Genomic DNA, 26,512 nt, shown 5'->3' on the forward strand with positions numbered 1-26,512 from the left:
TGTTGTTGGACTACAACTCCCATCATCCCTGGTGAGTGGCCATGCTTGCTGGAGCTAATGTGAGTTGGAATACAACAAGATATGGAGGGTAGCATGTGGGCTTCCCCTGGACTATGCAGATCTATATGGAAGTGAAAAGAACTGTGTAAAGCAGATAGGAAGTGGCTGAAAAAGGAGATTATTTTTTAAAATGTCATTGCCCTCTCTTGCATTCCCAGTTATATGTATTTTGCTGCTTCTTTGAAAGTTCATCATTTACAGTTATATTCACTTAAAAGGCAAATGATTTTGGGAGACTAGAAACTGACCTCTGACCTATTTCATTCAGGATTTTGTCAAGCAACCCAAGTGTTAATGAGCAGCCAGAACTTGGGCCATGCCAAAGGTTGGTATACCAATAGCAAGATGTGGTTGGAAGCAGATCATAGTCAAGACTAAAGTAAACTTTGTTCTGCAACTAAGCTTTTAAATAACTAGCTGCTTGTATATCACTGAACTTTTCAATTGTTGCATTGATAGAAGAATTTCAAGCCTTTTTTACATGGAACATCTTAATTAAAAAACCCCAAACATTTGGTAAACATCGTAGAACAACTTGGCTTGAAGCATTTAAAAATATTCTGCCATAGATCAGGTATAATAAGGTGTACCCAGTACGTTTCCGAGCACAATTCAAAGTGTTGGTGCTGACCTTTAAAGCCCTAAACGGCCTCGGTCCAGTATACCTGAAGGAGCGCCTCCACCCCCATCATTCTGCCTGGACACTGAGGTCCAGCACCGAGGGCCTTCTGGTGGTTCCCTCGTTGCGAGAAGCCAAGTTGCAGGGAACCAGGCAGAGGGCCTTCTCGGTAGTGGCACCTGCCCTGTGGAACGCCCTCCCATCAGATGTCAAAGAGATAAACAACTACCAGACTTTTATAAGACATCTGAAGGCAGCCCTGTTTAGGGAAGCTTTTAATGTTTAATAGATTATTGTATTTTCATATTCTGTTGGAAGCCGCCTGCTTGGCAGGGGGTTGGACTGGATGGCCCTTGTGGTCTCTTCCAACTCTATGATTCGAGTGGCTGGGGAAACCCAGCCAGATGGGCAGGGAATGAATGAATGAATGAATGAATGAATGAATAAATAATATACCGGACTGTTTTGATCAAGTTACGCCTACTTGACTTGCACCTTATGTAATTTATGATGTCAGGTGGGGACAGGTAAAGACAGACTTTGACCAAAAGGGGTTTGCAGGGACCATTATTCAGCTGTTCGGCAATGCCTGCAAAGCCCTGTGCACTGGACTCTGCAAGCACCGATGATCAGATTCATTGAGGCTTCCAGAGTGCTGTGTTTTTCCTTTTTTGGTTTGATTTCAAACCAAAGCAGCAGACAGTATTTCTTTCAGAATTTATATACTATGCCTTTATTTTTATTTTTATTTAAAATGCTTTTCAGAACCGTGTTCATACAGTGTTAAAATCCACAATACGGTATTAAAAACATAAATCTTGAGATAGAGTAGAATTTTGCTTGGTCTGTGTTCTTAAGTGAACTGATATAATTCACATCTCCCTCACTAATCCATGAATTGGAACATAATTCTGCTTTAGATTTCATCTTCTCCAAATTTTGCGGCAGGGGCGTAGCCAGGATCAAAACTAGGGGGGGGGGCAAGCCATGGTCGTTCAGGGGCGGGGCCACAAAGTGGGCGGGGCTAAAGGGCCAGCGGGCCTGATGACATCGTGGCGGTGGCAGCAGCGGCCACCTTGTGCTTCTGGGGCTGGTAGCGTTGGCGGCTACCCTGCTTGGCTGGAGAGGACGGGAGGGTCAGGCAGGCGAGAGGGGGTGGCAGGGAGGGCGAGGCAAGACACGGCCGCAGCCACGACGGCTCCGAGGCGTTGTTGCATATCAGCATAATATTTCAACCATGGTTCAAGCCCCACCTTAGGGAAAAAATCCTGCATTGCAGGGGGTTGGACTAGATGACCCTTGTGGTCCCTTCCGACTACAATTCTATGATTCTATTGATATATTACCATAGCATATGCATCATTCTGCTTTCTTGAATTGTCCTACTCCTAGGCATAGCATCCAACTCCTAGAGGCCTAGGTGCCCCCCCCCAATTACTGGTAAATACCGTATTTGAAAGAGTCATCTCCCCATGTTGATGGGCTTTCTATGTGGGGCTTATCTGCCCCCCCGTATTTTATTAAGGATGGAAGAGGGAGGGAAGGAAGGAAGAAATAGAGAGAGAGGTAACTCATATTTGTGGGTGTCTCTGGATGACGCTGTGATGCTGGAACTCTGCAGCAAGAGGACAGGAGGGTCGGGCAGGCGAGAGGGGGTGGAAGGGCGGGCGAGGGCGAGGCAAGACACGGCCGCAGCCACGACGGCTCCGAGGCGTTGCTGCATATCACCATAATATTTCAACCATGGTTCAAGCCCCACCTTAGGAAAAAAATCCTGCATTGCAGCGGGTTGGACTAGATGATCCTTGTGGTCCCTTCCGACTACAATTCTACGATTCTATTGATATATTACCATACCATATGCATCGTTCTGCTTTCTTGAATTGTCCTACTCCTAGGCATAGCAGCCAACTCCTAGAGGCCTAGGTGCCTCTCCCCCCCCCCCAATTACTGGTAAATACCGTATTTGAAAGAGTCATCCCCCCATGTTGATGGGCTTTCTATGTGGGGCTTATCTGCCCCCCCGTCTTTTATTAAGGATGGAAGAGGGAGGGAAGGAAGGAAGAAATAGAGAGAGGGATAACTCATATTTGTGGGTGCCTCTGGGTGACGCTGTGATGCTGGAACTCTGCATGTACAGGAGCCTTGTAAGCAGCTTTCTCTCTGCTTGATTTACAGCAGGCACGTCCAACAGGTAGATTGTGATCTACCAGTAGATCACTGGATGTCTGTGGTAGATCACTGGTAGGTCACTGGCACCCGTAAAAAAAGCTCACCCAAAATTTTCCTCCTCCCTCAAAAAAGTTGAACTATGACCTGAAGCCCTAAACAAAAATGGGCCTCCCTCCCTCCTAAAAGAAGGTCAACAAGTTTGACCTAAACCCCAAAAAACAGGGCTTCCCTTCCTTTAAAAAAACTCAACAGCTTTGACCTGAACCCCCCAAAAGGGGGTAGATCACCCCCAGTTTTAAACTCTGAGTAGATCAGAGTCTCTTGGGAGGTGGCCACCCCTGATTTACAGTATACAGATGCAGGAGGAGGGGCAGACTGGAACACCAATGCTTTTTATAAACATCACTGTGTCTGTCAAAGCTACAGCCCCCCCTTTCTTATTCACTTCTTTTTAGCCTTGCAGAGCCACCTTAGTCAAATTGAATCCTCTGAGTCTGCACCCTCATTAAATCGCCAATAGAACTCTTAATGCTCCTGAATGCTCATTAACAACTCCCACTTAAGAACAATAGGGTGAAATGGTCAGCTATCGAATCTTGCATGGGGATATATGCTCCATTGTCTTAACTGCTTAACTACTGGTAGCCACTTTGCTTTATTTATTTGATGTGTTTTTGTTACTGCTGTGTCCCCCCCCCCCCCCAGCAAGCGGAGACTTAGCTGCTCTTGCTAAAGCAAAGCCCTTTCCACTTCAGTTTTTGGAGGGGAAAAGTGCTGGTTATGGTCTGTAAAATACATTAATTTTTTTGCTTCTAGGGGGGGCAGCTGCCCCCTCCTGCCCCCCCTGCCTACGCCCATGTTTTGCGGTGCAACACTCAGACCACATGTAGAGCAAGTCCAGGAATCTTCTCAATTCCTTTGGTTGTGTCGTACAAATGTGGACTTCTTGGAGAAGTCGTGAAAGAGCTGGTTCGGGTTTTTATTTTGTGTTCTATATTTTCATTATGTTCTCATTATGCTCCATCACAGTGACAAACGTAAACAATGACTTAACATTATTTTGCTCCTCCCCGTTTATGTTAGCTGGGCACTGGTAGAAAACAAGTCACGATCCCTTTGATGTCCACACCAAGGGATCATAATCATTCTGCTTCCAACAAATCATGATTTCTAGGCAAAGTTTGTTCTAATAAATCACAACCAGTAATTAAAAAAATGAAACAAAACCACAATCTCTGGTTCAGATCGTTTTTTGTTTGTTTGTTTTAAATTGAATATGAAGAGAAGACAAACAGGCCAGATAGGTGCATACATAGTAAACCATTAGCTAACTGCTTTGATGCTTTTCTTTTCTTTTTTTTACAGTCAAGCAGTATATAAATTCTAGTTTAATGTGGAGTGCAAACTGGGTCAGTTTGTATTATGTGCACTGTAATAGGTAGCATGCATTAAGCTGATCCATTATTCAAACATGAATCCTTTTAAAAGTCGATCTTTTTAACATGCTTCTAATTATATGCTGAATAAGTAATAAACCATTAGCCTTCTTCCTTGTTCATACAAAGAATTGTAACATTATATTTTACTTTCATGCTTTGGTTTTAAACATGTTGTGACTTTCACTGAGCAATCAGGGTTATTAGTTAGCTAGGTATTTTTAAAAAACTGTTAATTGCAGTTGGATATGAACTTCTGCCTTCATAGCTTGTTCAAACTACTGGGCTTCTCTTTTTTAAAAAAAGGATTATAAACATTTGCTTGCTGCACAGTATAATTCTTTTCTCAGGACAAACTTAACGAATAAGAGCACATTTAATTGAAGAAATTATTTGTCAAAACATATGGGTAAGCAAGGTTCCCCTCGGGAGCTTATTTTTCTGTGTGTACAGTAAATCAGACTCGAGAGCTAGGGAGCGTTGTGGAAGTTGGCTGCAAGCTGTCTTCTTATTTCCTCTCTGCAACAGAGAAGAGACTAGAGATGGCATACGTTTCAAGGCAGGTAGGAATGAAAAACCCTCAGCCTGCATTTGTAATAAAAGAGTAGGACTTTGACTTACGGAGCTTGAAGGTTGGTGGGAGGAAGAAAGTCAAACTAGGCAGAAATAGCACAAAAATCGCCCAAGGCAGAACCATTAACATTTATAACATGATACAGGGAGGGAGGTTTCAGAAATAGTTACTGATAAAGGCTGGAGTTTGCCCTACCTGGAGTAGAGGGTTACAAATGAGTTGAGTGAATAACTATTTTTTGACTGAGAACTTTAGAAAGATTAGTTTTCAAATGAGGCAAGATGGAGTAATTGTTCCAGGGTTGCTGCACAGAGGAAGGGGGATTGAATGCCCCCATTGCTATTTACACTACTGATCATAGAATCATAAAATTGTAGAGTTGGAAACGACCCTGAGGATCATCTAGTCCAGCCCCCTGCAATGCAGGAATATGCAGCTGTCCCACATGGGGATTGAACCTGCAGCCTTTGCATTAACAGCACCATGCTCTAACCAACTGAGCTATAATGAGATAGAAGCGAGCACGTAGGTATATGCAGGGGGGAATAATATTAAAAGTTGCTATCCTGCAGCTCCATTTCCCCACTCCAGGGCTGGCCCACCCATGAGGCAACGTGAGGCTACTACCTCGGGTGGCAGCATCCACAGGGGCAGAAGATCTGGTCTTTAAGGAATGTATCACCTTCCACTGCTGCCACTGCCTTGGCAGCAATAGAGGCCAGCAAACCCCCCCCCCCATGCCTCTTGGCAAATAGGAAGCAGTACTGGTCTCCTCCCATCCTTGTTCCTGATGTAGATCTTCACTCATCCCTTCTTCTGTGGTGGAAGGAAACACCATTTTGTGGTTTGCCTCAGGTGCCAAAATGTTTTGGGCCAGCCTCCCTGCTGCTTAAGGTCTTTTGGGGGGGGGAGCCATGGGAGATCTAATAATGGACCTCCAGTCCTCTCTCTCATCAAGTTTACCTCTCCACTTTGAGCCATGGTGTAAACCACTGAGACTTGCTGAGGGTCAGTGGTTCAAATCCCTGTGACGGGGTGAGCTCCCATTGCTCAGTCCCAGCTCCTGCCAACCTAGCAGTTCGAAAGCACGTCAAAGTGCAAGTAGATAAATAGGTACCGCTACAGCGGGAAGGTAAATGGCGTTTCCGTGTGCTGCTCTGGTTTCCGTGTGCTGCTCATGACTAAGTGGCTTAGTCATGCTGGCCACATGACCTGGAAAAACTGTCTGCGGACAAACGCCAGCTCCCTCGGCCTATAGAGCGAGATGAGCGCGCAACCCCAGAATCGTCCACGACTAGCCCTAACGGTCAGGAGTACCTTTACCTTTACCTTTAATAACCAAGAAATTGCAGGAGGGTGAGGAAGGTAGAAGCACCTGGCAAAAAATGAGAGTGGCCTTCCCCACTTTGCCTATCTGTATTTTAAATCATTAATACTGTATTTGAAAATGTTCTCATTTTGCTTTTTTGGTTCATGGATCTATTTATATTACGCCTCTGTTGTGAGCCACCTGAACTCAGAGCTATAGTTGCCTGCCCTCAGGTCCATGGTTACAAATAAACAAAAACCAAAATATTTGTGACATTTCTCTCTCTCTCTCTCTCTCTCTCTCTCTCTCTCTCTCTCTCTCTCTCTCTCTCTCTCTTTGGTGTACTGTAATTTATTACTTGATTGTAGGCGCAGTCTTCAAATGTCCGGCAATAGGAACAATTTGTAATGGAAGTGCTTGTTCTTGTTCAGTAGCCCTTTAAACTGTTTACCTCTGAATGCTCCTTGGCCATTTCACAGGGGAACACATCTTGTTTAGTTGCTGCACTCCTGGTGATTGATAGATTGAGGTTTTTGTTTTTTTACGCCTTTATGCATGGAAAGAAGCACAAAAAACATCTCTCGAACTATGTTTGTTTTCCTTGCTCCAGTGGTCTGAAGGCTAAAGGGTCACTTGCGAGCATGACATTGTGGAAGGGAGGGTTTGACCACAGAGCCATGACAAGTGGTGTCAGTAATTGCCAGCTGATTATGCCAAGCTCTGCCTCCACCTGCCACTGTTTTGCGACTGGCTTCTCCCCTGTATCTCCATTTTCTGTCTGATGGGCCTTAGTAAGCATCTCAAGTGACTTGAGGATAGAACGTTTGAGAACCCCTGACCTGTCCAGTCATCAATGTGTTGGCTTTTAAGGTGCCACAATAGTCTCTCTGGCTTTTGCAGCAACTTTCTGGCACTTTTGTTTGTTTGTTTGTTAAACTACTGTTTTAGCCCACCTTTCTAAAACTGCTTAAGGCAGCTTTGCAATCAAGGTTTAGGGGAACATCACATCTATAAACACAGAATAGCAGTGCAGCTGAAACGTAGCCCAAGCTTTCCTACAGAGTAAAACTCAGGAGTGACTTTTTTTAAAGCCATCAATTCCTCATGCCCCCAAGCTTTCCTATATAAATGAGCTTTACATAACTGACAGAAAGCCGAGAGGGAGGTATACAATCAGAATTCCTGTTGGAGGTCATTCCACAGCCCCAAGTCACCACTGGGGGCCCTGCTTCGAACACGACATTCCTTTACTTCACTTAATCTGGTCTGTTGATAATGATGACAATAGGCAGATAGAGGTGCTTGCTAAGTTCCCAGGTTATAAAGTGTTCTCAAGTTTTTTGCAATATTGCTTAAACATGTTTATCTGCCACAGCATTCTGGACCATTATCCTTTTCAGGCTAGTTTCAAGGGCAAATATACACAGAACGTATTGCAGTACCCACAACTAGTGATGTTAAATTCTCGAGAATAATCTTTTGGAGAATATTCTCAAGAATATTGTTGATTAATGAGAATATTAGAGAATTTTCATTTTAATGCATTGAAAATGATATAATTAGTTAATATACATGTTTATTCATGGGTAAACTTGTTCAGATGGCAACCAAAAACTGTAATAAACTATCTTGTGCATCTAATAGTTCTAACACTTAATAACTGTTTTGGTGACTAAAACACAGCTTGATAAACAAAACTATATGCATACATATAAAAAAGAAGCCATTAACATTAAATATATTACCATTATATGATAATATATTTCAGTATGTCATTCTCGGGTAAATGGCACCTTGTGTGCTATGGTCCGTGCTACGGTCCATGCTGTCATGAAGAGTCGGCCACGACTAAACGACTAAACAACAACACTGAATGGCACTGCAAAAACCAGTTACTGGCACTAAATAAAAATATAGAAACGTCAAAATGTTTTCTGTAGCTCACATTTCAGAACTGCCTATGGTGAATGCCACAATGCCCAGTAATGTAACTGGATCAAAAAATAATTATTCATTACTTATATTGGCAATATCACAGCTTGACTTATTATTTACTAGATTTTTTAAAATGTGGGTTGTAAAACTGGTTCTTACATTAGAATTTATAATTTGTGGAGAATATTCTCCAGAGAATTTTCTAGCAGAGAATATACTTGAGAATATTCTCATTCTCCGGAGAATTTTCTCACCTTATATCACTACCCACAACCTATGCGGGGCTTGCATTCTGGGAATAGTGCCTAAAACCAAATTCACGTATACTCAAAACACATTGGGTTCAGTGGCGGGTGAGATTGTCAAAGTCTTTTTTCACGGATGCCCGTTTCCTTTCTGCCCCACCCCCTTATTTAAATTTATTATTTTTTGCCAAGCACATAATGCTGACTGTGCACAAGTTAAAGGAGCATAAGTTGTGGGCTTGCTGTATTTTGTTTGTTTACAGTACTTTAATACTAAATTGATCATTGTGATTACAAAAGAATGGAAAACAATGGTGGGGTCCCACCTTTCCAAGAGTGAGCACAGCCTGTGCATTAGATGTAGCTGATAAATTATTTGTGATTGCTACTGCTGTCTTGTCCCCAAGAAGTGTGGGAATTATACTATTGCGAGTCCCCGTCCCCCCGCCTGCATTAATAGTTCCTTTGGGGGGGGGGAACCTTTTACTTGCTGCCCTTTGCTTCTCTGGCATGATTGCGGTGAGCTGCTGATTTCCATTAAACACATCCAACACGGCAGCCAAACTCTTAAACCAGGACTGGGAAACTTGTGGCCTTCCAGATGTTGCAAGACTACAGCTTCCATCACTTCTGTCCCTTGGCCACACTGGCTGGAGTGATGGGGGTTGTAGGCCAACAACATCTGGAGAATCATTGTTCACTCACCTCTGCCTTAAAATGTGGTTAAGTTGGCTTGTTTTAAACCTAACATACTTTACATTAACAAGTAAAAGCAGAAGCGAAAAGCTTCTGAACTAGTCCACTTTAGAGGAAGAGAGGGAGCCTACAAGGCCAAGGGTCACTGTGATTTGTTCTCGTGCAACACTAGGCAATGCCTGGTATCCTTTCTGCTATCTAGTGCATTTAAAATCCAGGTGTCAGAATACAGATCCCTGTTTCTGAATTGACATGTTTAAAGTGCTTGTGTCAATTTTATAATGACCCCCCCACCTAAAGATAGTATGCTCTGTAACCAATATTGTCCTCCTTACTTCATTACCAGTGTATTGATTTGTGAATGTGTTCTTCCTGGTGTTTAATTCGGGAACTGCTATTCAGTTTTATCTTACTGCTGAAGATTTTTGGGTTTTTTATGTTTGTTCTTCTAAGTTTGTAAGTTAACGTGGTCTGCTAGAATGCCTTTTGAATGTAATTGACTGGTTCTTTTGTGCTGAAGAAAATAATTGTGTGTGTGTGTGTGTGTGTGTGTGTGTGTGTGTGTAACCAGTTTAACTTTGCTTGTAACAACATTTTAAAAGAATTTGTAACTTTTAGAAACATGATTTTAAGTAAGTTTTTTCTTTCCCCTTTTTTCAAAATAGTCATAGAATGGGGAGATGATATTAATACCATCTCAGAAGATGAAGCTGTGATGTTGGTGAACCATCAAGCAACAGGAGACATTTGCACCCTAATGATGTGCCTTCAGGACAAAGGCACGGTATGCTATTTTTGTATTCACTGCTGTTTCGTACTGGGTAGGCGATATTTAGAATATGCTCCGAATCATAGCACTGGAGACCACTGCCAAGTCTGGTACCTAGTCCTGAGACTCAAATTCACATCCATTTAATGGATCTAGCTGCCCTTCTTCCCCTGCAGAGTGGCCCAGATCCTCCCAGGTGGCTGTGCTATAGAAGCAGGGCATACAAACACCAGAGTTGTTTGCAGGGCAGGAATCCTTTAGCAATCCAAGTGGCCCAGGAAAGCAGATCAAATTAAGTGACTGAGGAAAGGCACAAAGTAAGAGATGCTTCTCCATTTCCACCTCTGGAGAGGAAAGGAGTTGAAGTTGCACAGTGAATGTTACCCAGGAATGGAAAGCAAAGCAGGGGGCATTCAAGGATAGCAAACATCCCTTTAATTTTGCCTTCATATATTGTAGACACTGCTTGCTGAATAAAAACGCACTGCACTGCTTTAGTCTTTCATGATAAAATGCTCATAAACCTTGACTGCTATGTTCAGGTAATAAAATGGGAATTCTGCATTTCCCATTATCTTCAGTTCTGAAAATGGGATATGGCCTGCAAACAATATTTGTTTAGGAATATTTATGGTCTTTATTTCAAGATGGTTGAAATGGGAAGCATTTGATTTAGTGTTTTATTTCTAGTTAGTGCAAGGCTATAAAAGGGAACACATGCCATCCATTTGTGTTTTTTTTTATCAAATGAATGTGGCTTGAAATAAATGGTTCTGAACATCAGTCCAAAAAATGAAATTGATTCCAGTAGTGTGTGTGTGGGTGGGTGTGTGGGTGGGTGGGTGGGTAATTGTGATGATACCAGAATTCTTAATTAGTCTGTTCAAATGGTAAACCTAGCAGGTTTATAATTCCTGTTTGCATAATGAACCCTGACTTGGAGCCAGTGAAATTTATTACAAGCTAAACTCTCTTTTCTGTGCCTCTGTCATCTGCGTGGAACTCGCATCTTTTAGCAAGCTCAGATGTTGCCTTTTGTAACCCTTTAGTTACTGAAGGAGATGAAAATATGCCATGTTGTACAGGTTCAGAGAAATTTTCCTTTTACCACTTTCGTTCTTTTGACAAAGTATAGCAAAGCAGTTTAAAGGGTTTGGATCTAAAAGTATTGAACCATCAATCACTTTGGAGAATCAGGCATGTTGATTTGCGCCATTTCTTTCTTGCTTGTGGTTGGGCATTCTTTTCTCCTCCAGCTAGTTACATTACTACTGACCCCCCCCCCCAAAGTATCAAATATAAAGTTTCATTTTTTGTTTTGGTAAGTAAAGTACGACTTGCCTCGGGTTCTGGGTGGCACTGTGAAGGAGATGAGAAAGGCAGTGCAGTCTCTGTTTGTTCAGCCTTTTACAGTACTTGCATATATTCCTGCCTGTTGTCCTCCCCAACACCATCTCCACACAAAATTGTAGCATGTGGAATTCAGTTCAGTCTGCATCAAATGCTAGCTAGGAAGCAAACGTGGTATCCCAATGACCCCAGGTCAGTGGAACTCAATAATTTCACGGGGTTAGATGAGATGACCCTCCTGGTCCCTTCCAGCTCTACAGTTCTATGGTCTATGTGGCTTATATAGTTAATCACCATGGGAGTGAACCATTATCCCTTCTTGATAAGTTGTCTGGAAGGAACTACTTTTCAAACAGCAGTTTTTTGCACTTTCAGCTGCTCCTCCACATGCAGCTGCTGGGTGACCTTGGGCTAGTCACACTTCTCTGAAGTCTCTCAGCCCCACCTACCTCATAGGGTGTCTGTTGTGGGGGAGGAAGGGAAAGGAGAATGTTAGCCGCTTTGAGACTCCTTCAGGTAGTGATAAAGCGGGATATTAAATCCAAACTACTACTACTACTCCTCTTCTTCTTCTTCTTCTTCTTCTTCTTCTTCTTCTTCTTCTTCTTCTTCTTCTTCTTCTTCTTCTTCTTCTTCGTCACAAGATGCTCTCAGAAGAAGAGTTTGGATTTGATATCCCGCTTTCAGTACAAACTTTGAAGATGGCATTGGTGGGACCATACATCTCACCATAGATATTTGCAATAGCTAATGAGTACAAGACTACATGTCTATTACTACTCATTGGTTTACAGTTGCAGATATGGGTAGTCTGGTGAGACAAGAGGTGGTTCTAAACATACCTGGATTTGGCTGTGTACATGCTGCAGTCAGTGTTGCGTGCAAACTGACAGCAATCATTCAGTTGAGTGCTGATTCCCCAGCCTGGATTTCAAAGCAGACAGTGCAACAAACGTTATGAAGACACTCTATGATGGTAGGATCCAACATACCTCATTGCTAAAACATGGTTGTGAAGGGCAGGCCACACTTAAAACTGCAAGGAGTATTAGTGATTAATTCAAGCAAACGGTATCTTCACAAACAAGACTGAAAGATGGAGACCACCACCACAACTTACCACTGTGCAGGATGTCCCTACAAGTTGGAACAGCAAGCTGCAAGTGGTATTGTACCTCTGCAAACAACACAAATCAGTTGTTGTTTTTACAACTTGCCCTTCATTCCAAGGCAATAGGAATAATAAAGGACCTTTCTCACAAGCAGCTTTCTGACTAATAGGCATATCAAGACAGTTCAGGTGGAGATTATCTGGTGGACTGCTGGTTACCTTACCCCAAGATTCGTTAACTATATAGGGAGGAAGGTCCTGTTTAAAAGAAGTTAGGTAGGATGAATGAGTATCTGGTGGGAGAAACTGATGGCTTGTCTTGAAACGCACTAGGTGTTTGTAAGGTACAGCATAAAGTATCTGATGCACTCAGTAGCAATTTTTCAAAGGTTACAGAACAAATCTCGGCAACATCCAGAGACACTGAGATTGATCCCTCATTCGTCTTGCAGAAGTCCCAGGTGGATTGTCTGGGACTCGTAAATGAAAATGATTCCTCACCTTATACCAGACATGAAGCTGCAGCAGCGACAAGGCAGGAACTTGCGAGGGGGAGGATTTGCCATAATTTAACAAAGCCCTAAGGACCTATATGCTTTATCAGGGACACAAGTGGCATTTGCAGCGCTCAGCACACACTGTTTCTTTGGGCTCCCTTGCTAGCCCTCCCACCAGTATCCACTCTGAGAGTCTGTTCAGCACAGCTGGAAGGATTGTAACAGGCAGCAGAAATAATCTGACAACAGAGAATGTTCATTTGAACCAGTCACAGATACCAAAAGATGTAGCCAGTGGACCCTTAAAAACTCAGTTGGGGCTTCCCAGCACACATATCATGCAGCAACTGCAAAAGCAGCAGACGTGAAGCAGAAAGATGAGAAGAAGGAGAAAAGACCAAACCTTCATCAAAGAACCATTTTTAAAGAAATCCTCACTGAAGTCAATAATGAACCATTTTTCCAAAGAAGCATGAAAACCCACAGTGCAATATTCATACCATCATGTTAGTTTAATGCACAATAAGGTAAAGCTGGTTATCTACAGAAACAGAGTTTATTATTTTTGATAATTGCTTAAACGTGATATGTTTATATTTCCTGACTTTAAATTATTTCAAGTACAAAAAGGCAGGAAAGGAAGTATAACAAAAACCAAATAAACTTCTAATAATGAAGCAAAAATTGGTTATTTCTGTCTTAAAGTTGTTCTTAGAGTTGTTTTTAAAATAAATAATACATTGGATGAGAATACAATAGATAATTCATTGAATAGGTGCTGTTCTTGTATCATGAGAATCCCATCTTAGATTTTTTCCTTTATATTCTCTTGCTCCCCCCTTGCAAGAAAGCAAACCCATCTGTTTAATCAAACCAATTCAAGGAATGTATTCAGTTGAAAGTAAGGACTATTAAAACTAATTTTTTAAAAGTGCATATGAAAGTCATAGTAAAAGCTTGTTAATACAGCTTAATTGGAAGTGACTGATATTTTTTTTCAAGAATCAAATTATTTACCCAAGATGTTTAACAAATAGAGATCAAATCTGTATTTCCCCCCTCTGTAAAATGAAAACAGTGAAGATACTGGATTGAGTGGGAGTAGAATTCTGGGAGATTTTGTTATTGCAAATAAGACTTTGTTGAAAGGTCTTTTAGTGGTTACATCTGTACAGAGATATTCTCGATGATGGCATCTATATTCAGACTTCTTACCGGTAGTAAGGAAAATGGTTTTCTGCCGGCTAATGGGTTCTGAAGGGTTACCATGTTTTACGTTGTACATTGGCTTGTTTATTTGTTGTGTTACTTTGGAGTGCACTGACAGGGTTATTGTCTGAACTTCCCCAGGTTGTTCGTAAGATGATGTGGCTGATGGATCATATTTTTAAATATACAAACTTTGGAATTGTATCTCTAATTCATGGAGACTTCTTTATAAGACAGGTAATGGGTTTTTTGTTTTTGTTTTTTTAAAAAACCTCTGCTTTCGAAGTGGTCACCCATTTCATCGACTGTGCTAGGTAGTCATAGTGTATAAAAACATGTCCACAGTGTACCTTGGCACAAAACCATCTGTTTATCCCCAAATTAATGTTTCAACGATAATATATTATTTAGGAGTACTTTTATCCTACTTGTTCCCAAAAATTCTTCAGGTGGCTAAATGTGAACAGGGGAGGGGAGAAGAGAGAATGCAGGAAACATATGGCAATACCTAAATATATAGTAGTTGAAATGGAATGTAAAGAAATGTCTTCAGGGCAATTGAGCCTGCCTCTTCATTCCTGGAAAGTAGTCAACACTTTCTATAGAGAAGATGTGGGAAAGCTGTGACCCTCCACATAGTGGACTCCACTCCCATCCGCCCCAGTCAACATGGCTAGTGATCAGGGATAATGTGGGTTGGGGTCCAATGACACGTAGAGGGCCACAGAGCAGGCATCCCTAAACTACGGCCCTCCAGATGTTTTGGACTACAATTCCCACGATCCCTAGCTAACAGGACCAGTGGTCGGGGAAGATGGGAATTGTAGTCCAAAACATCTGGAGGGCCAAAGTTTGGGGATGCCTGCTATAGAGTCTCTGGGGCTATTTAGGCATGGTATGAGCAGGCATAAGCCTAACGCTTCCTCCTCAGGTGCAATATTCTTTCAAGCCTAATTGCACCTAATTTGGTAGGGGTATTACTGATAGGACCTTTTGACTGACATAAGCTACAAGTCAGTAAAATTCAGCTGCTTGATCTAGCCATTTGACTAGAATTGCTGGATCTGGGAGTGTTGCATAGCTGGTGAAGAGGGATGTATGAAGCAAAAGGTTGTGTTGCTTGTGGGATATTGTGGGATACATGTCCGTAAAAAATGGCTAGCATTGACCTCATCATCATCCTCTGAGATGTGATATGAATATACAAACTTCATCAATGAAATCCTGACGAGAGATGAATCAATACAAAAACTTATGGATTACGCAGAAATTGTGAAACTTATCAGAGGAATAAGAAGTCAAGATGACTTTTTTTAAAATAAAAGAATGGAAATGGTTTATTGAATATCTAGCAAACAAATTATAAACAGATAAAGACATGGGCAGGATTATTATAATAACCTGCAATTTATATATTCTTTTAAAATAGATGAATAAAAGAATAAGTTAATTTAGAATATGCAGGAAATGATAAAATAAATTTAAGGAACCGCAGGAAGAGGAGGAAGGAAGTTGAGGTTTGAAATGTTAGAACTAATGTTAAACTATTGAAATGTATATAAATGAAAACTATAAATAATTTTTTTAAAAAAAAAACTTCATCAATACTTTATCATGCTTTTCTATATGTTTGGATTTCAATTAAGAAACGACCCTGCAGTTGTGAGTTGGGCAGCCTGAGGGCTCTAGACTAGGCTTCTCCAACCTGGTGTCTTCTGGACGTCCAAAATATCTGGAGGGTACCTCATTGGGGAAGGCTGTCACAGACTATGTGGAGGGGATCACATTATCTTTCTAATAGTATGTGACAAGAGTATTTACATGGAAATAGGGGTGGGTAGGAATTCTCAGCCAACTCTATAAATTCAGCCAAGTGAGATAATTTGTTTTTGGATTATTACTTCTTTAAGTAAACAATAGCATCATGAAAATAAACTTTCTTAGAAAGTTGCACTTACATGTCCCTATTTATCATTTGCATTTTAGGGAAAAGCTTATCGTGACCGGCAGCTTTTGCTTCTCCAAGAACATCTAGAAAAACATTATAGGAGCCGCGATCGGAAGTGGATTGTATTGTTTCCAGAAGGTGGTTTTCTTAGAAAAAGAAGAGAAACCAGTCAGGCATTTGGCAAGAAAAACAATTTGCCATTTCTTACACATGTTACACTGCCAAGACTGGGGGCCACACAAGTTATATTGAAAAACCTGATAGCTCAGCAAGAAAATGGAACTCTGGCAGGTGGCGATGCTCCAGAAGCAGGTATGGGTCATTTTAACTTTTTAAAGAACCAGTTGCCAGCTGATTGGGATCTCAGAATCAGCGTCAGGTCAAAATGAGTGTTTGGTTTTATGTTTTACATAAAGGTATTTTTTAATGTAACGTTTTTTAAAAATAGATTTTTGGGGGGATTTTTGGACCATCCAAAAATAAATAGCACTTCCAAGCTATAGCAAATTCAAGTCATCCCAGAATGAACAAATGCTTATTTTTTTTCCTTTTTGAAAAAAATGCCTTAAAATATCTCATGCTCCTTGGATTATCTAACCACATACATTTAACTGTTCTGGGATCATAAGAGTACTGTATACACCTATTAGTGTAGGAGGGGAAGTTGTGAGTGTGTTAGAGACTGAAGTGCAAATTACTACTTCTATATTGTTGACTTTCCCCCTATTGTGCATCTTTTATAAGTCTGATTGCCGGAAGGAGAATATATAGCTCTCACCTGCAGCGTTACAGAATTCAAAGTTCTTTGCTGTAGGCTGCATTTAAAACACTTCTACTGCATTCCTTTCCTCCTACCTTACAGGAGTGATATCCACCATGGAGCCTGTGGGCTAGAAAATGAAAAGCACCGACTTTATCTCATGGAAACAACTTCTTTAAAAATAAGTTTCCGTTAACTCCCCTAAAAAGAGAAATTTCTTTTCCATTGGTTTAATAACACTGTCTGGGCATCTTTGTATGAACAAATTAATTCTGGACCAGGGGTGAAGAAGAAACATGGGCTGAAGGAAAGTTATTTTTCCCCACTCAATTGCAAAGCAACACACACACTCACACTTTGCAGCCAGGCTTCTCTGGATGCAACATATCCGTTAATTAGCTTTGCGTCTTCAATTATTGTTGCTGTTTCTCTCCCCCCCCCCCCCCCGGCTGCTTTACAGTGTTAAGAACAAAGGAAGCCTTTTGGGTATGTTTCTTTGCCACCTCTATTCCATCACTCATAACCTACTGCATCTAAAGGACTGCCACCTTCTCTTAGATGGGTTCTTCATGAACTGGGCCCTTTTGGTTGTGCTGATGCTGTAGTAGAATGCTCTTCCCTAGAGAGAGGCCTGTGTAGTGTCAGCAGCTGATGAAAACTTGGCTCTTTAAAGAAGTATTTGTGCGAAACTGAACTGATAATCTGTTGTGTTTGCCGATTCCATTATTATGATATTTTATCATGCTGTTTGATATTGCCTAGATTATTTGTACCTTTGTGCTGCTACTTATTTTGAATTTCCAGAAGAAAACGGGGGTAGAAATTTAATAAACATATGATATATTTCTCTCTTGCTATGCTTGTACATTATTTGAGTTACAACTATCCACATACTGGCAACATCCAACTTTCCTTTTTCCACCAATTGAGCATATAATGATTGTGTTTTGGCAATTCCTGTACAGCACATTATAGTAATGTAGCCTGGATGTTACTTGTGCGTGGCCTTGTCATCGGAAGAAGAATTTCCACATTATTTTTCTACATTACTTATTTCAGAGTGAAGGTGTGTTGAATTTGTAGCATTGTTTTAATGGGGCTTTAGAGGTATGCTTTCCAAAATTCAGCTGTGTTCAAAATTAATATGAGAAACTGGGGGAGCTTTCTTTGCATTTTGCTTTGCAAAACAGTCTCTGACTTTTTGGAGATACAGCAGAATTTAACAAGCAATTTATGTTCACCATGTAAGTGAAATTACTTATTTAAGATCTGAGACTCAGCTGAATTTGGGTATCTGTAGGAATGTGAGTTTACAAGGAAAAAGGCATATTCATTCATTTGCGTGCAGTTCTTTGTTACCTGGCCAGCTTCTGGCACACCAAATGCGATTTCTTCTCTCTTGAGACCTTGACATTGACAGTTGGTCTTGCGCAGTATTTGATGAAGCATATTGTAGTTGCTTGGCACTTTCATTGGGCTTGCCAGCAGTGTCCTGTCTACAGTCCTTCCTTTCGTTGTTTTATATAACTCTACAGGATATCCTAATCTTGTCAAGAACGTGGTGCATACATAGCCAATTATTTGATATTCCGCAGGATGAAAGTTTTCTGTTTTTCACCTGGACAGCATTTTACATGGTTATAGTGTCTGATATATGTAAGTTTGGTTTTCACACGTCACTGCTTCAAGGTTTATCTTGTTTTTTAATGGCAATGTGGACTAACAGAAACTTTATTAGAATACTGGACTTTGGCAGTATAAGCAGTTTTCAGTAGTTGTCCATTTTTTTAAAGATATGCCTTTGTGTGTCATGATTCATTTGGGCTCTTTAAAATGATCACATTGAAGAGTCAATTTTCAGGAGCACATTTCTGCTAAAGATTGTGATTACTGGTTGTTGTAAACCTGCTTTTGGAGTATTGTATGTATGCATTATTCCTGATGTGTTACGATAGAACAGCGTTTCTCAACTGCTGTTCCGCGGCACAGTAGTGTGCCGCGAGACACTGGCTGGTGTGCCGCGGCGTGCCGGGCTGCCAGGGGCGCCGAGCCGCTGCGCCCGCAGCAGTCGTCCGGGGCCCGCGGCAGTTGCACCCAACTCCCGAGCTGTGCGGCGCCTGAGGCGCCCGTCATCACAGCCGTGCTGTGTGGGAGGGAGCAGGGGCTGACGCTGACGCTCCCGACGTTCGGGAGTCCTTTGCACATGCGCAAAGCGCAGCTGTGGACTCCGGCGGTTTCTCCTGAACGTCTGGAGTTGTCCGGCGCCCTCCAGACGGCCGCGAGGCGCCCGCCGGAGTCCGCGCTGTGTGGGAGGGGGCAGGGCTGACGCTCTCATGGTCTCCCGACTCTGCCAGCCAGGTCTCCTTCTCCCGACGTTGGCAGCCCGGCGCAGCTCACGGGGCGCCCAGGGGCCGTCAAGGCAGGTGCTCGGCTCCCGCCGGCAGCCCTTCTCCCGCCATGGCTGCTGCCGCGCACCCGGCTGGGATCCAAGCAGGCGGCCGCGGGGCGGGTGTGTCGCTGGGTCCGCTCCTCCTCCTCCTCCCTCGGCGGGGCTATGAACTCCGTGTAGGTGTGTTTAAACTTTTATTGATGAAAAGTAAACTCTTCAGCATAAGTCTGTCATGATATTAACACGTATTTTCATTTTAGGCAGGCTAAATCATTTCGATTAATGACACAGCACTTCCTGTCGAGAATCCCAGCAAAACAATTTTGCATAGGTGTACGCCACACATTTCATTAAAGTGCGCATCCAGGGAATCCCCCCCCCAAAAAAACCCCATTTATTGAGTACATAATCATAAAAGGACATCATTTTTATTCATCAAACTAATGAAACAAAAGTTTCACTATTTCTTTTAAATTAACAACCAAACTTTAAAAATACAATCTTAAGTGAGACACAAATTACTATCTTTTTGGCAAGTGTTTCTTACAGTCATAATAATATAGTCAATATAGGGCGGCACAGAGTTAAATTTTTTAACTTTTTTAATGGTGGTGTGCCTCGAGATTTTTTTCATGGAACAAGTGTGCCTTGGCCCAAAAAAGGTTGAGAAACACTGCGATAGAAAGTCTCATTAGTAACATCCTCATTGGATCAAAATGGGCTTGCAGTTACCTTAACATTGAACCTGAGCAATTAAGTGTTCAGTGACAGAGGTACAATGGAATGAAATAGTTGAAGTTCACAAAAAATTGTTGCAATGCACTACTTGCTGATACCGATGCAAGTTTTTATTAATGTAGATAATGAATAGATCTTATTTACATAGATCGGCATGTGTTATTTATTGAATTATGACCTCATATGATAGAACTCTGGTGTCATTTTATAGAAGTGTTTTCTTTTGTGTGCAATAGCTGACCCAGTTTAAATTTGTGAGTTTGTTATATACTGCATGCAGATAGATGCATAGATGCCTCCTCACCCTCGAACATGCTGCTTTCTGCCTAATTCTAGTTTCGGCCAGGCTTAATTGATTTAAAATTAATTGTTTACCTTTATGAACCCAGCCCTAGTTGTTCTGTAGACTCATAGTACCTTTTGCTTATGTTCTAATCCTGCAAAGAGCATCAGCCCAATATTTCTAAGTTACTTGGCTGGAGTTAGCCTATGAAGAGGAACCAGGAGTGAGAAGTAGAGATTGTATAAGAAATGGACAGTACAGGAGGTGAAGGAGTAGGAAATAAGATAAGTTTTTGAGTGAGAAGTGGGCACAGTATTTGAGAAATCTAAATTAATAGGGAAACATTCAAGTCACTGCTACAATGTGCTACTGCCACCTGTAGAACAAATGAATGGAATATCCAGTCTAAAACACCTGTATGACCTATTTTGGTCTATAGGCAGCAGCAATATGCTATATGCCTTCCTGAATCGTATCAGATGGGGCTAGGATGTGCCCGGCTATTTGTTTGTTAATATTTTAGAGCTTTCGCTTGAAATGCAGTGTTAAATATTGCTGGCTTTTAATGATAAAATTGGGTAATGATAGACAGATATTGGATAATCTGCTGGCTTATTTATATTCATCAATTTGATGTTTACCCATTGAATGCAGGTAGAATACATTTTGTAATCTTCACTGCAGTTCACAACTGAAGGGGTGTCTTGTTTGATTTATGTGGTAAGATAAATATGCTCTTCATTTTAAGATTTTGAGTTTGCTTTTTCTGGTCTGTCAGCATGCATAACCAATGAATCCTATCCTGGCTCTAAATATCAAGTACAGCCCACACTGTGTGCTTTTAAGCATTTAGGTCCCACAAAATGAGAAACAGAGTTGAGTGAGACCATATCTTTTTATTTCAACCAACTATTATTATTTTAAAATCTTTTCATCATGTTGGATATTCAAAGGGGCAAATGATTTTTGAAACATCCTGGATCAGACCACGAATCCACCTTATAGTCCAGCATTAGACCAGACATTCACTTCCACGAAACCCACAAGCAGGGCATGATGCCAGCAGTTCTGTCACTTTGTCAATTCAGTGTTTATCCCACAATATTTTGGCAGATTTTTAATATCAAGACACAGGAATTTATTTAAATCAAATGCTTCCATTTAGATGAGGTCTGAGCTATACTGTTAAGTGTCAGATGGGCTTCTGGGAGAAAAGCAATATATCTATTATTGCTGTATTTAATAAATACTACACCTTTTCTCCTTTCCAAAGCTATGATACCCAAATTATATTGGTGGTGGCACAAAGATGCCTTACTTTTCTGGTTGCTAAACTTCTAAAAGGAGATTGTGTATGTGTGTTATATATTTGTTTATTTCTTGGCTGGGATTCGTGTAGCCCAAAATGTTACCCTCGAATGCTAAAAGATGTTTCTTCCTTTTCTGTTTCTTTGATTGCTCTGAGTGTTGTGAGAATTTGCCTTGGCACTGGATGAAAGCAGCCCTACTGAAGAGTACATTCAGAACTGCTAGGCCAAGCTATTGCACTTGGCAGCCCCTGACTGCAAGGAACCCAGAGGGAAGGAAGGGCCTGTAGAGAGTGATAGATAAATACATGCCGCAGCCTGCAGGGTTTCCATTCAAATCCCCGTGGGCTAATTTACTTGCTTCCAGAGGAAGAGAAGGCTAAGAGTATTCTCGAGTGGAGCAACGCTGTAAAAAAAAAAATCTTTTTAGGAATAGTCTCTGAAGTATTTACAAAATTGTATTTCTTCTGGGAGCACAACTGGGATTTCTTCAGAAGCATTAGTCTCTGATCCGCTTTTTACTCTGGCACTTTTGTGGTAAAAGCTGGAAGCCACAGAGGTGAGCTTGCTCCTTTGTCTCCTTCAGCTCTGATGCCATAGCACAGGTTTGTCTTGGGCTCAGAAGCTAAGGACACAATAAGGGGGTCTATTGGTTTGCTTTTGCTTTTGTTTTATTCTGTATTTTGTGTTCTCATTTTGTTTGTTTATATTGTGAACCGCCCTGTGATCTTTGGACAAAACGCAGTATACAAATGTAAATAATAATAATAATAATAATAATAATAATAATAATAATAATAATAATAATATACCCTACAGTGAGTTATGGACTGAAGTGGAAGGATTGGGGGGGGAGTGATGAGCAGCCTTGGCCCTCCTTTGGCCCCAAATTAATTTTAAGTACTTCTTTGCTGGACTGAGGAGGAATAATTGGTGAACCACTTCTTTCCATTCATCTCTCCAAATTTTGGGCCTTAGCTGGCCAAGAGTAGCACATACAACCAAGCCTTGTCCAGGGTTTTTTGAACCCTCTCAGGTGTTTTGGGAAGAGGCAGGCAGGGGACCCACCTCTATTTGGGACCTATGGTAGGGTTGCCATGTGTCTGCCACCCCCCGACACGTCTTCGTTTTTTAGGTTAAAGATTCCAAGCGAGTTTTAATTTCATATATATTTTTTTGCAAAATGTCCAGGTTTTTTATGGCAGCATCATGGCGACAGCGGTAGCGAGGTGGAAGCCCATGTGGCCTATGCCCCATCACCCTTGCCAGGCCCACACTCTGGCTCGTGCTGCCTGGCTCGTTTGCTCTCCACTTTCTCCTCTGAGGTTGTAGCACGGCGGGCAGGGCCGCTGCAGCACTCAGGGTGCAATTGCCAAGGGAACGTCTGCTTGGCCCTCTAGGTGCTTGCACAGTGAGAGAAGGAGGCAAGCAGGGGCAGGAGAATTGAAAGGTGAGGGCGCTAAGAGCCAAGGGGCAGCAGTAGAGCATGTCTCTGTGCTGCTTGGGATGGGTGTGCACACACACACACACACACACACACACACACACACACACACACACACTAGGGGCAGGGTGAGGGGCAGAGGACAAAAGCAAGTCTAGAGTGAGAGACTAGGATAAAATCCACTGTTTCCACAACTTCTCGTTGTGAGCTTTCTATGAGTGAGTTGAGGGTTTGATTGGACCCTGGCTGAGAACCCGAAGGCTGAAAGGTAGGGTGTGTTAGGAGAAAACTGAATTGGTACTGATTTATATGTATTAACAACAACAACAACAATGTCTTTTTCCAATATTTTGTTTAAATTGTCTGTTGTTGCTTCAGTTTTTTGTACACTGCTTAGAGGTATTTTTTAATATATTAAATGGCATAGAAATCAAATAATCAAAAAAGTATGCTTTGTAATTGTAAAACAAATTGGTGGGCCGTGGGCAATCTGACCTTTTAAAAAGACCTTGCAAGACTGAAGTCAGGGCACCCCTGGCCCTCAGAGCATAAGAATTACCCCATGCAAACAGATGCAACCTTTGAGGGAATGGCCAAGACTCAGTGTGGTGTAGTGGTTAAGATCGGTAGACTCCTAATCTGGGGAACTGGGTTCGCGTCTCCGCTCCTCCACATGCAGCTGCTGGGTGACCTTGGGCTAGTCACACTTCTTTGAAGTCTCTCAGCCCCATTCACCTCACAGGGTGTCTGTTGTGGGGGAGGAAGGAAAAGGAGAATGTTAGCCGCTTTGAGACTCCTTCCGGTAGTGATAAAGCGGGATATCAAATCCAAACTCTTCTTCTTCTTCAATGGTGGAGCATCTGCACAAAGAGGACCCTTGGTTGTGTCTTTAGCATCTTTCAGCTAGGGCACGAAAAAAATCCTCTGTTAGCAACACCAGAGAGCTGCTGTGTAAGGAACTGCTGCCCATTTGCCCCATGCAATGAACCATGTGCAGCACCAGATCAGGGAAGAACCTTCTCTCTCAAGCTGGCCTGGGCAGGAAGGGCTATAAAGCCCTTCATTTTTCAGCTGACCCTTTTTCAAACCGCAAGGTCTACCTGACTCTATCACAACTTGCCTCTGTGGTCTTGTTTGTTGGTCCAGACCCTTGGCTTGTTCCCTGGTGCAGCTTTCTGGATTGCCCTCAGGTATTGATGGTCCTCGAATCCTGACTCTCCAGGCCACTCACTGCCTGTGGTCCAGCCTTGACATGCCACTGGTCTCACAGACAGCACTGAGCTAGATGGACAAATGGTCTGACTCTGTATAAGCCAGCGTCTTACATTCATGGTCCCCATCACTGCACACTAGGACACAGATATTTCTCTGCTTTCAGAAAAGAGGAAGAGCGTGGAAGATGTGGCAACCGTTCTTTTTGCTTCTCTAGTTGGGGAAGTACAGTAATTCAGTGTGGCTATGGAGCTTGTGCATGTGTGCTCTTTCTCTCTCGCGCTCTTCCCCTTTCGCCTCTGGCAGAGACAGAGTGTGCAGATCAGGTCACTGGTCAGGGCACATCAGCACTGTGGCTATTGCTTTTATAGTGACTCCCTCAACTGTTTGCAGAGTGTGTACATGTAGGTTGGAGCTAGTGTTGCTTGCAACACCTCCTTTTCTATCTTCTGGTTTTAAGAACAGAAATGGAGAGAGTGATGAGACCTACTTTCTTCATGCTGTAATTTTTTCCCCTGCAATGCAAGGTAGCCTATACTGGCTTCCAATGTGTATAGAGGATCCTTGGGGGAATTTTCCAGGGTTGCTTGAATATCAACATATATAGCATGGAAGAAGTGAAAGCCAGGATGAAACCTGAAGCAAAGCAAGCAGTCCCTGGAGAGGAAAGTTGATGTACATAGCTGGCTGCTAAGTCCAGCACACCAGGGTAATTGGACCATTTGCTGAAAAGAAACTCTCAGTGTCTTCTAATGCAGAACAAAAGTATTCTAATTGGAAAGATCAAAATAGCTTGGCTGCTTGAGATCTCTGTGTCAAGAATGTAAGGAAGGGGTTTAGGAACCATCTCTTTCCTGTTGCAACGTCGTCGCTCTTGGCAGAAATCCTAATGCATTGCACATATTTATGGAAACAAATCAACCTGTCAATTGGCCTAAGGTTTCTCAGCAGTCCATTATATGCATTTGAAAGGCATACATGTCACAGAGTTACGGGCCAGTGCACTATGTGGACAATAAAGCATACAGTTAAAATGTGACACATGCTTATATTATTTTAACTGCTGCTTTTGTCCGTAGTTTTATGTCTGCGCACTACAGGCTGTGACAACTTTGCGTGTGTCCAGTTGACACACGAGTGCCAATGAAGGGGTCCTTTTGGACCTGGAAAAGGGCAAAACGGTGGACAGAACAGGGCAGCGAGGGCATTTGTGCACTCCACCGACATATGTGGGGGCCAGCAATGGAAGCCCCCCCACACAATGGTTGCCACCTGTATTTTATTCTCCTGTTTTGTATTTTTTTTATGGTGGTTGAGTTATTTTGTGACTAAGATACCTTGAATGCTATTTAGCTGAGAGGCAACATATAAACATTTCAAATAAGTTAGCCAATTAATTTGGGTGAAAATAAAACATAGAATCATAGAATCATAGAATCATAGAGTTGGAAGAGACCACAAGGGCCATCCAGTCCAACCCCCTGCCAAGCAGGAAACACCATCAAAGCATTCCTGACAGATGGCTGTCAAGCCTCTGCTTAAAGACCTCCAAAGAAGGAGACTCCACCACACTCCTTGGCAGCAAATTCCACTGCCGAACAGCTCTTACTGTCAGGAAGTTCTTCCTAATGTTTAGGTGGAATTTTCTTTCTTGTAGTTTGAATCCGTTGCTCCGTGTCCGCTTCTCTGGAGCAGCAGAAAACAACCTTTCTCCCTCCTCTATATGACATCCTTTTATATATTTGAACATGGTTATCATATCACCCCTTAACCTTCTCTTCTCCAGGCTAAACATACCCAGCTCCCTAAGCCGTTCCTCATAAGGCATCGTTTCCAGGCCTTTGACCATTTTGGTTGCCCTCTTCTGGACACGTTCCAGCTTATCAGTATCCTTCTTGAACTGTGGTGCCCAGAACTGGACACAATACTCCAGGTGAGGTCTGACCAGAGCAGAATACAGTGGTACTATTACTTCCCTTGATCTAGATGCTATACTCCTATTGATGCAGCCCAGAATTGCATTGGCTTTTTTAGCTGCTGCATCACACTGCTGACTCATGTCAAGTTTGTGGTCAACCAAAACTCCTAGATCCTTTTCACATGTACTGCTCTCAAGCCAGGTGTCTCCCATCCTGTATTTGTGCCTTTCATTTTTTTTGCCCAAGTGTAGTACTTTACATTTCTCCTTGTTAAAATTCATCTTGTTTGCTTTGGCCCAGTTGTCTAATCTGTTAAGGTCATTCTGAAGTGTGATCCTGTCCTCTGGGGTGTTAGCCACCCCTCCCAATTTGGTGTCATCTGCAAACTTGCTCAGGATTCCCTCAAGCCCATCATCCAAGTCATTGATAAAGATGTTGAACAAGACTGGGCCCAAGACAGAACCCTGTGGCACCCCACTAGTCACTACTCTCCAGGATGAGGAGGAGCCATTGATGAGCACCCTTTGGGT

At 42.2% G+C, this 26,512-nt stretch overlaps 1 protein-coding gene across 3 annotated transcripts in view; it reads left to right on the forward strand.

Annotated features, from left to right (window-relative positions):
- LPGAT1 (lysophosphatidylglycerol acyltransferase 1) overlaps positions 1-26,512 on the forward strand; it is a 54,277-nt gene that overhangs the window by 18,870 nt on the left and 8,895 nt on the right. For all 3 annotated transcript variants that reach the window (XM_088666715.1, XM_035111280.3, XM_035111279.3), the window contains 3 exons: positions 9,712-9,830; positions 14,124-14,219; positions 15,969-16,242. In XM_088666715.1, coding sequence (XP_088522841.1) covers positions 9,712-9,830; positions 14,124-14,219; positions 15,969-16,242 — 489 coding nt within the window. The remainder of the gene's footprint in view (positions 1-9,711; positions 9,831-14,123; positions 14,220-15,968; positions 16,243-26,512) is intronic.

The sequence above is a fragment of the Zootoca vivipara genome, chromosome 3, assembly GCF_965207765.1.
Source record: "Zootoca vivipara chromosome 3, rZooViv2.hap1.1, whole genome shotgun sequence".
Lineage (NCBI taxonomy): Eukaryota > Metazoa > Chordata > Lepidosauria > Squamata > Lacertidae > Zootoca > Zootoca vivipara.